The sequence below is a fragment of the Littorina saxatilis genome, linkage group LG12, assembly GCF_037325665.1.
Source record: "Littorina saxatilis isolate snail1 linkage group LG12, US_GU_Lsax_2.0, whole genome shotgun sequence".
Classification (NCBI taxonomy): Eukaryota; Metazoa; Mollusca; class Gastropoda; order Littorinimorpha; family Littorinidae; genus Littorina; species Littorina saxatilis.
The window spans coordinates 68,900,349-68,916,677 of record NC_090256.1 but is presented as its reverse complement, the minus strand read 5'-3'; the positions used below and the strand labels follow the sequence as shown (position 1 = coordinate 68,916,677).

The following is a 16,329-nucleotide window of genomic DNA, read 5'->3' as shown; positions in this document are numbered from 1 at the left end:
ATTATGTGCTTGTATGCATTAGTAGTGATGTTATGGGCATAAAATGCCGTTTGTTTTGGCTTATACACGTTCAACCTTGGTTCTAGAAAATTCAGATTGCGTTATACTGAAAAAAATCGTTTTAATATTCCTGAAAATTTCGCAGTTAATGTATATTTAATACTGAATTGTTCTTTGGCTTATTTTCGATAATTTATCATGTGTTTGTCTCATTAGAATTTGTATATTTACTTTTTATTACAATTTCCTCGGTTGGGTTGTGACTCCTCTTGAAATAGCCGGTCCCTTTTTGAAGGTCAACGCGCATGCGAAGTAAGAGCACGTGGAAGTCTGGAGCCGAGGTACGATCTTACACAAGGCACTCATCGACAGTTATTATGGTAAGAATGAGCCTTGCTTGCTTTAATAGTACACATCATAATTAACAACATCATTTGCGTCGTCCTTATATATTGCTGTCATGCAACGTATTGTGCAGGCTTGTGGATGTTGCTCGGGGTCAATGTGCAGGGAGCAATGCCCTTGCAGACGATGGCTGCATGTGTTTCCTACTTATTCAGAAGTAGACTATTACGCATGAAAGAGAACATCAATCTACAGGTATTCGTGCTAGGAATCAGATAATGCTAACGTGTCCACCTTGAGGCACAACGAAAAACCCCTCTGTCTCCCTCTGTCTCTCTCATGCGCACTTGGATCAACTGCATATGATAATGTTTAAATACCTAACTGAATAATCAGTGAGTTTATCCATTCTTCAATTGTGTAGTGAAGACAATTGTTTAAGGGACGTGTCGTGGTCGTTCTCTGTCTGTCTTTTCTGTTTCTTGTAACTTGTTACACGTCCCACGTACATAAGTTTTGCTATTACAGCTGATGATCATGGTCATAGAAAAGCCCTACACTACTTGCTTTGTGATGTTCAAGGGACGGATCTGCCTTATGTTTGTAATTATGAGTTACACCTTACAGTTTATTGTGTGTTCCTGAATTGTTCGATATGTCACACCATCAACCCACCTACACCGGTCTTTGTTCTTTTTGTTCTGGATGAAAATGTAGGACGGTATCAACACAGAATGTTATGTGAATTTCAGGCACGCGCATTCAAGAAGTTCGTTCCCCTGTTTGACCGCATCCTGGTGGAGAGAAGCATGCCGGAGCTCAAGACCAAGGGCGGCATCATGATTCCTGAGAAGGCGCAGGGCAAGGTGCAGGAGGCCGTTGTCGTGGCAACTGGAAGTGGTTTCAAGGACGAGGTAAACTCACGGAATAAAATAACTTAACAATAACATTGTTTAAAATTTAATATCTCAAAATCGGAAAAAGTTACAGGAGTGATTTTTGTACCAACGTAAAGCTTGTTCAATTGCTCATTATGAGCAAAAAACCGGAATAGTCTGGCTTGTTCCGCTTTTTTGCAATTTGAGCTCAAAGACGCATGGTGTCATTTTGGAGTTTACAAACTTAGCACTGTGTGTTTGACAGCGCTGTGCGTGCACTAGTTGATCGCAGCCGCAATTAAATTACACAGGAGCAGTGAAGGTTAGCCTCAATACGTTTATTAACAAAACAAATTTCATTCTGAAGTCGAAATTCGATCAACAATAACCAACAAGTGGCAAAAAAAAATCGCGACTTGGACATTTCATAAAGTGCGAAGGTTAGCCTCAATACGTTTACTAACAAAACAAATTTCATTCTGAAGTCGAAATTCAATCAACAATAACCAACAAGTGGCAAAACAAATCGCGACTTGGACATTTCATAAAGTGCGCTGTTATTGTCTGAAATGATGCTGTCTTTTGAATGTTCAATCAGTATCGGGTATGACCTCCTTGAGCGGCAACGCAAGCAGTGAGTCTCCTCCTCATTGAACGGACGAGAGTGGCAATGAAGGCCTGGGGGATGGCATTCCAGATGTTGGTCAAAGCTTGCTGGAGTTGGTTGCGATTTCTTGGAGGGTTTGGCATCGCCCCAAGCCTTCTCTTCATCTCGTCCCATAAATGTTCTATCGGGTTCAGGTCTGGGGAGCAGGATGGCCATGGCAGGACGGGGACGTTGTGCTGATTGAAGAATGCAGTAACAACTCTGGCAACGTGTGGACGAGCGTTGTCCTGCTGAAATGTCACGCCGCGGTGCTGCTGCAGAAATGGCAAGACAAGTTGGCGGACAATGTTGTCCCGGTACCCGACAGCGTTCAGGTTACCGTTGATAATCACCAGGTCGGTGCGGCCTGTGGCAGTGATGCCACCCCACACCATCACTTCCCCCTGTAGACAGTGGGAAAAAAGTGTGAGACAAATGTGTACAGTGGGTTGCTTACAGCTGCACTTTATTCACAACCCACAGACACAAACGTCAGTTTTTTTTCTCCCACACTGGTCTTTTAAAAGTCAACATTTTTGTTAATTCAATGGCAGTGAAAGGGCAACAAAAAGTGCTTTTGATTTGGTTAATTGTGGCATTCATCAGTCTGATATTGTGAAATGATAACTTACCTGAGGAAAATGATTTCTCTGGGCCACGCAAGGGTCAGCGAATCGTTCTCCCACACGTCGGTAGACACGTCGCCTGCCATCATGATGGAAGAGTTGACACCTGCTTTCATCAGAGAAGAGAACTTGGCCCCATTGTCGCAGGTTACGCTGACGAAGCTGCTGTCTGCACCAGGCCAGGCGGGCAGCGCGGTGCCTGGGTTGCAGGACGGGCCGGACAGCAGGACGCCTGGGTCGAATGCCATGTTCCTTCAGACGGTTCCTGACGACACGGGGGCAGATGCGGCGAAGTCCTGGGATGGTTCTGGCAGTAACAGTAGCCGGGTGGAATCGATTACGCAGATGCTGCACCCTAATGAAGCGGTCTTGCTGAGGATTGGTGACACGGGGCCGTCCTTGGCGAGGCAGGTCTCGAACGTTACCGTTGTTTTGCTGGTACCTTCTTCGCCACAAGGCAACTGATTGCCTGGTCACTCCGAATCTCCTAGCAACATCAGTATAAGTCATCCCTCCTCTCAACATCCCTATTGCGACGAGTCTATCGTTCACACACGTTCGTGGCATGGTGAAAGAGAAAGACAGAGTGGACAGTTTTGGGCAAAGAGAAAGAAACATTTTAGTGAGTTGTTCTCACTCACAAACAAACGGACAAACCAAAGGCAGTACTTTCATGCAATATTCGTGGATCAGCAGCAGACCTTTTGCAGGTTTCAAGTACGGGTAGACGTGCCCCGAGAGTCAAAGAGTGCAGGCCTACCTGTTTAGGCCAAAAAAAAAAATAGGTCTGTTTACGGTAACATAGGCCCAAAAAATAGGGTCGGTAGGTCGGGAATTTTTTTTTTATTTTTGTTTTTTTCCCCAAAAAACATATTTTTACGTTATTTTGCAAAAAAAACCAAGATTTTTTTTTTTCCCAAATGCCAAAAAAAAGTCTAGGGTCGCTCGAAAAAAAATAGGGTCGGTCGGGTTACCGTAAACATACCTTTTTTTTTTTTTGGCCTTACAGCACACACAGCGTGCTCTGGCTGTCGGCAGCGTCGGCAAGCTTAGGCGTCAGTCTAGTAAACTCCAAAATGACACCATGCGTCTTTGAGGACCAATTGTGAAAAAACTGAGCAACCGAGAACATTCCGGGTTTTTTCCTCTTCTCAGGAATTGATGGTTCTATGATCGTACCACCCCGCTCTCCTGCAACTTTTTCCGATTTTGAGATATTAAATTTTAAAAAATTTTAAGTTATTTTATTCCGTGAGTATACATTAATTAATGTCTCGCAACACTTGTCTAGAGCAGCTGACATGTAAAGCTGGAGATCATTCTCAGAAATACACAATGTTTTTGACAATGTCAATAGATGACTTTTGCTCTCTTTTTTTTGGTGTAGGTGGAGAGAAATACAGAGACAGACTTTGTGATGATTTGTTATTTTGTGAACTAGTGGTAACTGTAAGCTTTGCCTGGGACATTATTCCTCTTTCTTTTTTTTTCTGTTTCTTGTTTTTACCCAAAAGAAGTGCTGGAGTTAAAATCTTGCAGGTAACCATGGTATGTTTGGGTCTGTACCTTAGAAGTGCCCTTTCTCTTGCTTTGTCGCACATCAAATGCTATTTTCTTGTGATTAAATTTTGTACACAGTAACACACTTGAATCTTTGCCAGTTTATGGTGCACTTCTTTCTCCTGATTTCAGAAAGGTGATGTGACGCCAGTTAGCGTTCAAGTTGGAGAAAAGGTGCTTCTGCCCGAGTATGGTGGCACCAAAATTGTACTTGAAGAAAAGGTTTGTATACATTTGTTTGCAAAGTATGGAACAGGCATGGGAATTGTCCGTCCGCCAAAATTTTTGTTTGTTCCGCCGGAAAAGCAAAAGTGTCCGCCGATAAAATAAAGGGGGGAGGCACACAAAAAAAGCACCGGTTACTTTTGCCTTAGCGCAAAAGCCCGCGAAAACTGTCCGTACTTTGTTCACGCACTGCTACCGCCCGCCTCAGTTACTTGAACTTTGAGTGAAACAGCTTGCTGTTGATTCGCGGGCACGCTATAGGATTACGTTCTTTCCACTTGATATGTATGTGCAGGGGCGGACGAGGGGGGGGTTTCTGGGGTTTCCGGACCCCCCCCAGCCAAAAAATAAAAATATTTTTATGGTGCATTTCTTTATTTTACATTGAGTTTCAATTTTTGGGGTATTAATCAGTGACAAAATCTGCTGCCTGAAACTGGTAATGATCATCCTCAGAATGCACCAGATTGCACCATTTTGCATCCTTTTTTTCAAAATTTTTCGGGGGGGCATGCCCCCGGACACCCCCAGCAAGCTATGCGCTTCGCGCCGTCAGCTCGGCGCTTCGCGCCTTCACACCCATATCTTCACAATATACTTTTGGAAACCCCCCCCATAAAATGAACTGATCCGCCCCTGATGTGTACAGGGCTCAAACCCTGAGAGCTGGAAACAAAAATAAGTCATTTTAACAGGAGATACTACATATTGTCCTGAGCAACTTTCCTTTTTGAATAATAGAAAACATCCACCACCTGCCCCTCTACCAGACTCTGCTGGTATTGTCAACAACGACCAGGTGCTTGAGATGCACACTGTATTTACCAGTATTGTCAACAAGACACTAGTAGGGGGGGGGGGGGGGGGGGGGCTTCTGAGATTTGCAGATTTCTTTCCTGATGCCCACTGTTCATGCAGAGTAAGCCTTTAGAGACCGCCCTGATATGGCCCTTCGTGGTCGGCTGGGCGTTAACCAAACAAACATAAAAAGCCTTTAGAGGAAAATTATATTTTGTTGGTTTTTGACTCCCCTGGGTAATCAGGAGAGTGACCCAACAATCTGAGGCAATCAGGTTTGAAAAGGGAGTGAGTCTTTAAGGCAATGTGCGGCAGTAAAATTGAATTTGGAGAATACATGGAATAACCTGGTTTTCTGGGTAGTTATTGAAGTGACATAAAAAATAAATGAAAAAATTGTGAATGCTAATCGACATAGAATGCCGTTGCTATGAAAACAGCCGTTATATTGGATTTCTAGGAAACAGTTTTCCAGCAACATCATACATCAGAAATTCATATAATTTGGCACAAAGATACTTATGTATTAAATCTACAATCATATAGAACGATATTTTGACAAAAGACAGTTGAATTTTAATTATTTTTTGTAATAAGGATTAATAAATTTCTTACCGCATATTCATACACTAATTAATTTAAATGCAACTGTAGTCTTTGTTGAACAAATTTTTCTTTATGATTGTAGATATAATACATGTGTACCCTTGTGGCAAATATTATGAATTTCTGATGTATGATGTTGCTGTAAAACAGTTTCCTAGAAATTCAATATGGCAGCGGCAGTCTATACCCATTCGTATTCACAATTTTTTTATTCATTTTTATGTCTCTTCAATAACTACCCAGAAAGCTAAGTTACTCCATGTATTCTCCAAGTTTGAGTTTGATAATTTTACTGCCGCACATTGCCTTAGAAAGGGGTAAATTACAGAGAACGAACATTTTTAAAAAACAGGACCTTAGGAGGGAGGGAGTCTTCAATTGGAGGTGGTGGTGGGGGAGGGTTCCACTGTATGTGACATGACAAGAAAGTCTAGAAAGCTTTTGCTTTTGTTTTTGTTTCTAGCTCAGGAAAATGAGGTTTTTAATTGGAGCTAAAGTTACACATTTCACCAAGAGAATTAAATATATCAGATTTGTGGAAAAAATCTGAGAAAACATGGTCATGGTCTGGCAAGAAATTGAAAGGTCTAAAAAAAAAGTTCTGTTCTGCTTTCAGGAATACTTCTTATTCAGAGACGGCGACCTCCTGGGAAAGTATGAGTTGCAGTGATATTCCATCTGACGCTGTGTGACGGACTTTGTGTGAATGTTGACAGGTGAAAGGTTGCCTGCGTTTGTGATGAAACTGTAGTAAACAGTTGTAAACTGTTGTAAACAGTCGTACAGAGTCCAAACAAGGGCAAGATCTTGGGAATGAAACAGTAGCGTTCAGAGTGATAATGTGAATGTTGGTTGCTTTTACGTATGTGCTGTGAATTTAGAATAATTTGAGTTTTATATGTTTTCTGCATTTACCTGTAGACCATGCCACCGTATTCCTTAATCATCTCATTAATCATGGTCGATGTGAATAAACAGTTGGAACAAATACAGCTTTTGGATTATTGATGAATCGGCTTGTGTACTGTGGGTGTGCAAAGAGTTTAGATTTCAATACTTGTTTACCAGGGGAAGCCTCACTTTAATTCAAACATACAATTAAACATCTGGATGAATGGACATGTCATTTTTGAGTCACTTGAGAAAAAGTGACTCTATGTAATCGGTCAGTGTTAGTCTGTCCGGACGGCCGGCCGGCCGTAGACACCACCTTAACGTTGGACTTTTCTCGGAAACTATCAAAGCGATCGGGCTCATATTTTGTTTAGTCGTGACCTCCAATGACCTCTACACTTTAACGATGGTTTCGTTGACCTTTGACCTTTTTCAAGGTCACAGGTCAGCGTCAAAGGAAAAATTAGACATTTTATATCTTTGACAAAGTTCATCGGATGTGATTGAAACTTTGTAGGATTATTCTTCACATCAAAGTATTTACATCTGTAGCCTTTTACGAACGTTATCAGAAAAACAAGGGAGATAACTAGCCTTTTCTGTTCGGCAACACACAACTTAACGTTGGGCTTTTCTCGGAAACTATAAAAGTGACCGGGCTCAAATTTTATGTGAACGTGACTCATTGTGTTGTGAATAGCAATTTCTTCCTGTCCATCTGATGCCTCATATAATATTCAGAACTGCGAAAGTGACTCGATCGAGCGTTTGCTCTTCTTGTTGGACTAAAAGGTTATATTTTTCCCTTGATTCAGAGGTACAGTCAGTTGTGAGTAATTTCCTGGATCACACTTGGGATAATCGACCCAAACCTCTGAGCGCACCCTGGCGCCTGACAAGCACACTATTGGGATTAATCAGCGCTAACCCAGCCAAATCAAGCACATTATTGGGATAATCGGTGCTAACCCAGGCAAATCAAGCACACTATTGTGATTAATCAGCGCTAACCCAGCCAAATCAAGCACACTATTAATCAGCGCTAACTCATCAGAATGCGCTAACCCAGCCAAATCTAGCACACTGTAAACAGATGTAAATCTGTGTTTAACACGCACAAGAGTCAGAATATTATTAATATTCCATCATTGACGCTCTCCCCCCCACCCAGTCCCCCATCCCTGACCCCTCCTATTCTGGCCCTGCCATCTCCTCATTTCAGCCTGTTACCGAAAGCACAGTCAGAAAAACTATCATGCACGCCGGCATCAAAACATGCGAACTTGACCCCCTCCCCGCCTCTATCCTCACTCACTGTCTAGATACTCTCCTCCCGCATTTCACCTCTGTCATCAACGCCTCTCTCTCTCATCTGGGTCCTTTCCTGCCATGTTCAAATCTGCTATCCTCCGACCTCTTCTCAAGAAACCTTCCTTGGATCCTGAAAATCTGAAGAACTACAGACCTGTGTCTAATCTCTCATTTCTCTCCAAAATAACAGAAAAAATCGTACTCTCCCAGCTTTTGGACCATCTTGAAGCCAACCACCTTCTCTACTGCAATCAATTCTGCCTATCGCTCTGGACACTCGACGGAAACCGCTCTACTGAAAATAAGCAACGACATACTGACTGCACTCGACAACAACGACGTCTGCCTTCTCTCTCTGCTGGACCTGAGCGCGGCATTTGATACTATTGATCATGCCGTGCTCTTGTCCCGCCTTCAAAACTCTTTTGGCATTTCTCAGTCTGTCCTTTCTTGGTTTCAGTCCTATCTCACCGATCGCTACCAGTCTGTCTCTGTGAACGGCCTATCTTCTTCTGCTTCTCCTCTACAGTACGGTGTGCCCCAGGGCTCCGTCCTGGGGCCTATTTTGTTCGTCCTTTACACCCAACCCATCCCTTCAATTGCTGCTCACCACTTTCTCTCTCACCACAGCTTCTCCGACGACAACCAACTCTATCTCTCTGGACCTATCTCTGACCTCCCTCGCCTCATTGCCTCCACCCAGTCTTGCATCACCGACCTCAAGGCGTGGATGGACCTGAATAAGCTGAAGCTTAATGAGGAGAAAACCGAAATGATTCTTGTCTCTCCTAAAAAACATCTCAATCATCCTTCTCTTCCCTCGTCTGTCGATCTGAATGGTTCTTCTATTGCTCTTTCTCCTGCTGTCCGCAACCTAGGTGTCACCCTTGACCAGTCCCTGTCCTTCCATCAGCATGTTGCCAATGTCTGTCGCACTTGCTTCTTTGAAATCCGCCGCATCTCCTCCATCCGTCATCTCCTCACTGAGGATGCCACTAAAACTCTGCTCTGCGCCTTTGTCCTATCCCGACTCGATTATTGCAATTCCATCCTATCTGGCTCTCCCAACTACATCATCGAAAAGCTTCAGCGTGTTCAGAATCATGCCGCCCGCCTCATCTTTCGTTCTTCCAAGCATGACCACATCACCCCTCTTCTTCAAACCCTACACTGGCTGCCTGTTCAACAGAGGATTCAGTTCAAGATCTCCACACTCTGCTTCAGAAACTTTGATCTATCGTCCCCTAGCTATCTTTCTGACCTTCTTGATGTCTACTCCCCCTCTCGCTCCCGGCTAAGATCCTCCGTAGACACCCGCCTTTTTAGGATACCATCAGCACGCACCAAAACATATGGCCAGCGCACCTTCTCTTACCAGGCCCCATCCATCTGGAACCAACTCCCGCATTCACTCAGGCACTCCACATCTATGCAATCATTCAAAACCTCACTCAAAACACACCTCTTCCCTCACTAGTCCATTAATGACCACCCATCCCCCTCTCCTGCTGGTCCTTGATCTGTCTCTTTCTTTCTCCTTCTTCTTCCCTTTCCAGCTCTATTCTTCTTCTCTCAACTAACTTTATGTATCCAATAATTTATTTATTTATTTACGACTGTTTTTCCGTCTAGAATGCATGTGCCTGTAGTTGGTATGAGTGAGTGCGTCGCGTTCTCGCTGTGCGCCTGTCTGCGAGTGTATGAGTCCGAGTGTCTTGGTCCTTGTCGATTTGTGTTTCGTATAATGTTCACTATGTATTTTATATTTTGTAAGCGCCTAGGGCTATATTTAGATTAGGCGCACAAATGTTCATAATAATAATAATAATAATAATAATTTGCCACACCAATAAAATGAAGTAGGGAACTTCTTCTTCTTCTGCGTTCGTGGGCTGAAACTCCCACGTACACTCGTGTTTTTTGCACGAGTGGAATTGTACGTGTATGACCGTTTTTTACCCCGCCATATAAGAAGGGAACAAAATAATATTGACTGTCCCGAATAGCTACACCCAAGTCGATCGGCAAGGGACATAAATCTTGGGTTTCGTGGCCAGTTCTTTCCCTTGCGCCGTAGTCCAACAGTTGTCCGCCGAAAGGCAAATTTCCGCCGAATTGGTTTTTTGTTCCGCTCGGAAAAAGCAGAAGTTTCCGCCGGAAAAAAAATGGGGGAGGCAAAAATGGTTCTAAAAACTGAATTAAATGGCGGCAAACTTGGAGCTAAGATGACACCAAATTGCACCATTTGGTCTCAGTTTGGAGAGAACAAAATGGGGGGAGGGGGGGGGGGGCATGCCCCCGGCCCCCTCTAGTAAGGCTAGGTGCTTCGCGCCGTCGACTTTGTTATTACTTACAAATTTTCAGCCTTTTTTACAATTTTTAATTCCCATGCCTGCCAACTGTTTGCACGCTTCACCTCGTCGGTGTTTGCTGTGTGCACCCTGACTCTCTGCCCTAAAAACACCAACTGTTACATTGATTAAGGGTGTATTTAAACTGCTGAGAACTCCCCCCCCCCCCCCCCCCGCCTCTCTCTCTCTCTCTCTCTCTCTCTCTCTCTCTCTCTCTCTCTCTCTCTCTCTCTCTCTCTCTCTCTCTCTCTTTCTCGGCGATCTAGCCTCAAAGGCAAAGATGAGGACTGGCCACTGAAATTCTAAGATGTATGTGGAGGCTAGGCAACATCAGTACCCAGAAGCGTATTTTCTAAAACATAAATGATGCATTGGTCCTACCCTTACACTGGTGCAATTCTGTAGCACATGTTACATAGCCACTGGTGAATTAACAGAGAGAAAAATAAAGAAAAACGGTCATAAGATAGGTTTTCGCATCCTTGGGAGGTAATCGGAACCGCGGCCGAGCCAGTAGCGCGACATATGTCGTGACAACCATCCTAAGGGTTAATATATGGACCTGAGCTGCGGGGGTTCCAAAGTTTGAAGCTCTTGAGATGTTTGCATGCAAGAAGTTGTTTGTGTGTAGGACAACAAACACCAAACAAGATGGTATAATATATGGTGACTTAATTAGGCCGCTATCCCCTTTACTGATGTCACCTCGTCGGTTCGCTGTATTAAAGGACCAGACCACGCTGTTTTAGCGTCAAAAACGCTTCGAATCGTGTTCCTGCGCGACCGAACACTTCCCGATGTTTGCATTTAGTTAGAAAACCACTTTCTTACCGTCTTCAACAATGTTTGGTTTACTTCGGAATCTTCTAAGGCCGTAATCCGACGAATTTTGTGACCGAAGCGACGGATTTCTTCTCAAAAACGACCCGCCATTGTGCCGCGTGATCTTCGCGAGACTGGCTTATGAATAAATTATCCGTGACGTCACACCGTGTGGAGATGGTAGTTTACCAACATGTCAACAAGCGTAACTGCAGACGAAATTGAACCGTACATGTTCGAACTACCGGTTTCTCTCCTCGAATCAAGCATGAAAGATGAGGGCGGAGGCCACTTCCAGCAGTAGTGAAACAGTGACGATGAAAATTGCGACACTGTTTGTCTCAGCGATCAAAGGTAAACACGCCCGCTCTCTGTGCTGAACTTATCGTCTGCTTTCGAGTCTGTGCTATTTTTTCACTCTCGCCTTGTCAACGCACTCGCGAATAAGTGGGATATTGTTTAAGTGTTCATGCATTGCATTCACGAGTAAAAGAACAACAGCTCATCGCAGTTTTAACTGTTCTTGATTATTTCAGAGACTGGTGTCAGAGTGGCCACTGTACCTGTTGTATTGTGTGGGAGGGGCAGATTTGAGAGAGAGAGGAAGCTAGCCTGAGGTACATTGTAGAATGAAAACTTGCAGGGGAGCAAGAATGCATCACCAGCCACGAAGGTGTACATACAACTTTTTTTGAGGTGCCTATATTTGTTTGATTGTTAAATGTATGTATTTGTTGTAGTTTTTAAAGGCTATCAAGAAAACTGTTGTCATTTAAATTTGTAACACTCAGTCACATATAGTTTCACACACACACACACAAGATTAACTCACTTGCATGCCCACAGAAGAAATTTGCTCTTCACATTGTTCTGTTGTTGTTTTTATAATGTAATCATTGTAACATCAACACTCAGTAATAACCAATATTACAACACAATCACTTTTTCATCAGAACTCACTCACATACTACATGTATTAAACCCTGGTTTATGGACACTTGCATTTGTACTTTGCATGGGAAAGCAGCCTGAATTTCAGGTGAACTTTAATGAAAGAAGATTTATATGTATGTTGCTCTAGATGCATGTTTTAATAAATAATAATGACATTCAGGAAAGTAAAAGGACTGTTGAAGTTTGCTGTTGTAAAATGTCTGATGATTAGGGTTCTGTTGCACATTTAGTGAATTGACTGTACCAATTGCTGTTATTATTTAGAGAAGAGTCAATTTCCTTGTAAGCCTGCAAAATTAAGATTTGTCATTTTTGAAGTAGCCTACATTTTTGTAAGAGTCCAAAATAGTCCAGGATAAGGAGGAAAAACATAGGATGGGTCAGGAAATCTGAAACATTGCATAGTTTTGTTTTGCCTATGTAGACACAAAAAGTACTTAGAGCACTTTTTCCCCCCCAAGAGAGCATAGCTTAGTTTTAATTATTTTAATGCCACTGTTAGCAAGAGGAGTACTACAGACAGCAATCAAACAGTGGGTTTTTTCTGTAGACATTGTTATTTCTGTTTAGGTGTTTCAGTAGTTTTCTATGCGGATAAATCATGCTGCATGATCACTAGAAACAATCCAGCTCTGTAGCATGCAAGTTTTTTAAAGGTTTTTTTCCCCATGTTACTCTGAGAGAAAAAAACAACCCACAGAGATAAAGTTGAACTGGCAGTTTGACTGAAGCAGTGGTAATAACACAGAGTGCTCTTCCTACAATCAATTTTTTTATGTGGATGATGATGTCCATACATGTACTTGGTTGTATTATTTTGCTAGACTATTTGTTTCTGTTAGATATATCTGCTCACATGATTGTTGTTCATAATTTGACATTACATTTACTGCTGATCAAAATGTATTGTTGGAATAGGTCTGCTTAATATTCTGACTGCAGTTTTGTAATAAAATCAAATAACACAGATGTTTTAAGTATCAAAGTGCTTTTCACACACACACACACACACTCACACACTATGAGTATGACTGCAAACATGAATTTGTACTTGTATTAATTATAATTACTGTATTACAGAACCTGATCTGAAAAAAAGGACAACAGCAAATTATTCATGCAAGCTTGCTGTATTAACGATTTCTTTATCTATTTAATACAACACTGAATTAGATAACAACTATAACAACGTGTGTGTGTTTGTGTGAATGTCTATGTGTAGTATGGACGGACACTGATTAAACCAGAGACTCATCGATTACCCAGGTGAGTGTAAAAGAGGGAGAGAGAGAGGGAACTTTAAGGTGGGTGCATGGGGACGGACATGTAGTAACAGATACATGTATATGTTTTAATCTGTAATCTTAACACATGTGCTTAAAATTAGGAACAGATGCCATTCCACTACAAATACTGTCAGTCTGACAAAAACGCCCAGTGACACTGAACCCCTATCCCTTACAGAACACATTCAGTATACATGTACTCACTTCCTTTCGTCTGCGTTTAGTGAAAGCAGATCGTTCTGATGACATTGGTATCCGGTTTCTGACCTCCTGTGAGTGGTCAACAATTGTCGGAACTGGAACTGCGTTAGGCAACAGCTGTTTTGTGTGTGCCAGGTTTTCTTGCCGGCTTAACTGCGTTCGCATTGGAAGAAAGTGTCGCGAAACACAGCACATCGTGTTGGCCGTTTCCAGTTAATCAGTCTTGCTGCAGAAGTTGTAAGCCCATCGGAAAAAGGTGACAACTGATGCCTGAACCTTTTTTTCTATACTTCATAGCTATCAGCAGCCGTGCGCATTCCTTCGGCGTGCTGTTGATGCTCGATTTAGGCAAACGCCCACTTGAGCGTAAGCTGTAACTTTCGGTTTCCAAACACCAAATGACGTCACAGCCGGTTCTCGTTTACTGGCGGCCATTTCGAAGTCTCGTTTAGCAGACGAATTTGGCGGAACGTTTTTAATTAAATCACAATGATTAAGCTACGAATCGGTGAATTTCTTTACATTTTTGGAATCTTTAGGTGCATTTCTCTAACCTTCAGTCATCGGTTAGTGGTTCTAATAACCTTTAAAACAGCGTGGTCTGGTCCTTTAAGTATTTGCTGAGAGTGTTAAATTTTCCAAGCGAAAGACTCCCAAGGAAAGCATATGACATGACTGAAACATTTGCAGGGTTGTGGCAAGAAAACATGGTCTCACTATCTGAAAGAAATGTATTGCTTTGGAGATGTCTGGCTGCAACAAGGTGTAGGTGAATTGAGTCGAGTTATACAGTAGCGGTATTAGGATAAGGATTGTTTGATTCAGTGCTGCCAGCAAGACTGGCACGACAGCATCATCAACTCGGAGCGTTTTGAATTGTATTCGCTCTTCAAACAGGACTCATTCGCGCTGAAGTTTATATATACCCGGCATATTCAGCTCCGCTGTTTTTGTGATGCATACATACAGTTTTGGTTTGCGGTATTTCACCCATAAACATTGACAAATGTCGCTATATAGGGCCTAATTGATGCTGTACGAAGCCTTTTGTTATGCCCTGTATGCAGAGAGGACGTGGAAGATGAGAAACATGTATTTGTTTTTACACCCCCGGTATAGGGGTGTGTATAGGTTTCACTCGATGTGTTTGTTTGTGTGTTTGTTTGTGTTCGCATATAGATCTCAAGAATGAACGGACCGATCGTCACCAAACTTGGTGAACAGGTTCTATACATTCCTGAGACGGTCCTTACAAAAATTGGGACCAGTCAAGCACACGGTTAGGGAGTTATTGGTGGATTAAGATTAAGACTGACATATTATTTGGGTGTGTGTTGGTGTTCGCATATAGATCTCAAGAATGAACGGACCGATCGTCACCAAACTTGGTGAACAGGTTCTATACATTCCTGAGACGGTCCGTACAAAAATTGGGACCAGTCAAACACACGGTTAGGGAGTTATTGGTGGATTAAAATTATACAACGACTTATAGAGGCACACCCCCGTTGGTCAAAGGGAAATAACCATTCTCACTGCCACCAACTGAGAAGGTTATTTCCCTTTATAGGGGGTGTTTTTCCTATCGGAGGAATTTCTTGTTATGCAAAGGATATTGTGATCATAGACTTGATGTCAAAATATCAAGAGAAAAAACCCAGAGTGAAGATGTGAACAATATTATGCATGTTATGTCTGTAGATAAAGAGGATTCAGTGGTACAGGTGGCCAGATTCTTATATCGTGTTTTTCAAAAAAGAAAGAGTTTTTGGTTTAGTTACCCAATGTGGAAAAGGTGAAGGAGACGGCGATGTGTTTATGCATAGTGTGTGCCGTGGAATGTTAGAGCAGGTTTAATAGCCAATCATCATGCTGGTATAGTACATTGTTCTTGTTGTACCTAATCAAGTTGTTAATTTATGCGCTGGAAATGTTTCTAGGCCGTGTCTTGTGAAATTCTCGTTCAATATTTACCTGTGGCACAAGAGATGTCTTGCATTGTTGGACCGATCTTCACGAAACTTCACACGAGAGTTCCTGTCATGAAACTTCACACGAGAGTTCCTGCGGATGATATCCCCCGCCACGTTTTTATATTTAGTCAAGTTTTGACTAAATGTTTTAACATAGAGACGAGGGTCGTGGTGTATGTGTGTGTGTGTGTCTGCCGTGTGTGTACGTGTGTGTGTGTGTGTGTGTGTGTGTGTGTGTGTGTGTGTAGAGCGATTCAGAGTAAACTACTGGACCGATCTTCATGAAATTTTTCACGAGAGTTCCTGGGTATGATATCCCCAGATGGTTTTTTCATTTTTTCGATAAATGTCTTTGATGACGTCATATCCGGCATTTTGTAAAAGTTGAGGCGGCATTGTCACACCCTCATTTTTCAATCAAATTGATTGAAATTTTGGCCAAGCAATCTTCGACGAAGGCCGGACGTTAGTATTGCATTTCAGCTTGGAGGCTTAAAAATTAATTAATGACTTTGGTCATTAAAAATCTGAAAATTGTAATTACATTTTTTATTTTATAAAACGATCCAAAATTACGTTTATCGTATTCTTCATTATTTTCTGATTCCAAAAACATATAAATATGTTATATTGGTATTAAAAACAAGCTCTGAAAATTAAAAATATAAAAATTATGATTAAAATTAAATTTCCGAAATCGATTTAAAAACAATTTCATCTTATTCCTTGTCGGTTCCTGATTCCAAAAACATATAGATATGATATGTTTGGATTAAAAACACGCTCAGAAAGTTAAAACGAAGAGAGGTACAGAAAAGCGAAACCACTACCGCGCTAAACAGGCTCGTCAGTT

General features: G+C 42.2%; 1 protein-coding gene and 1 long non-coding RNA gene across 3 annotated transcripts; both read left to right on the top strand.

Annotated features, from left to right (window-relative positions):
• The first annotated feature begins 229 nt into the window (after positions 1-229).
• On the top strand, positions 230-6,672 carry LOC138982656 (10 kDa heat shock protein, mitochondrial-like). 2 transcript variants are annotated; one of them, XM_070355986.1, is made up of 4 exons: positions 230-380; positions 1,098-1,259; positions 4,188-4,277; positions 6,301-6,672. In XM_070355986.1, the coding sequence occupies exons 1-4, from the start codon at positions 306-308 to the stop codon at positions 6,352-6,354; spliced, it is 381 nt and encodes a 126-aa protein (XP_070212087.1). In that variant the 5' UTR covers positions 230-305; the 3' UTR covers positions 6,355-6,672. The 2 variants fall into 2 exon arrangements, with proteins under 2 accessions (XP_070212087.1, XP_070212086.1); XM_070355985.1 differs by lacking the exon at positions 230-380 and adding an exon at positions 562-600.
• A 4,298-nt stretch (positions 6,673-10,970) lies between these two features.
• LOC138982664 (uncharacterized) lies at positions 10,971-12,985 on the top strand. The gene is made up of 2 exons (XR_011460924.1): positions 10,971-11,416; positions 11,599-12,985. It is a non-coding gene; the product is annotated as an uncharacterized lncRNA (long non-coding RNA).
• Positions 12,986-16,329: the final 3,344 nt, after the last annotated feature.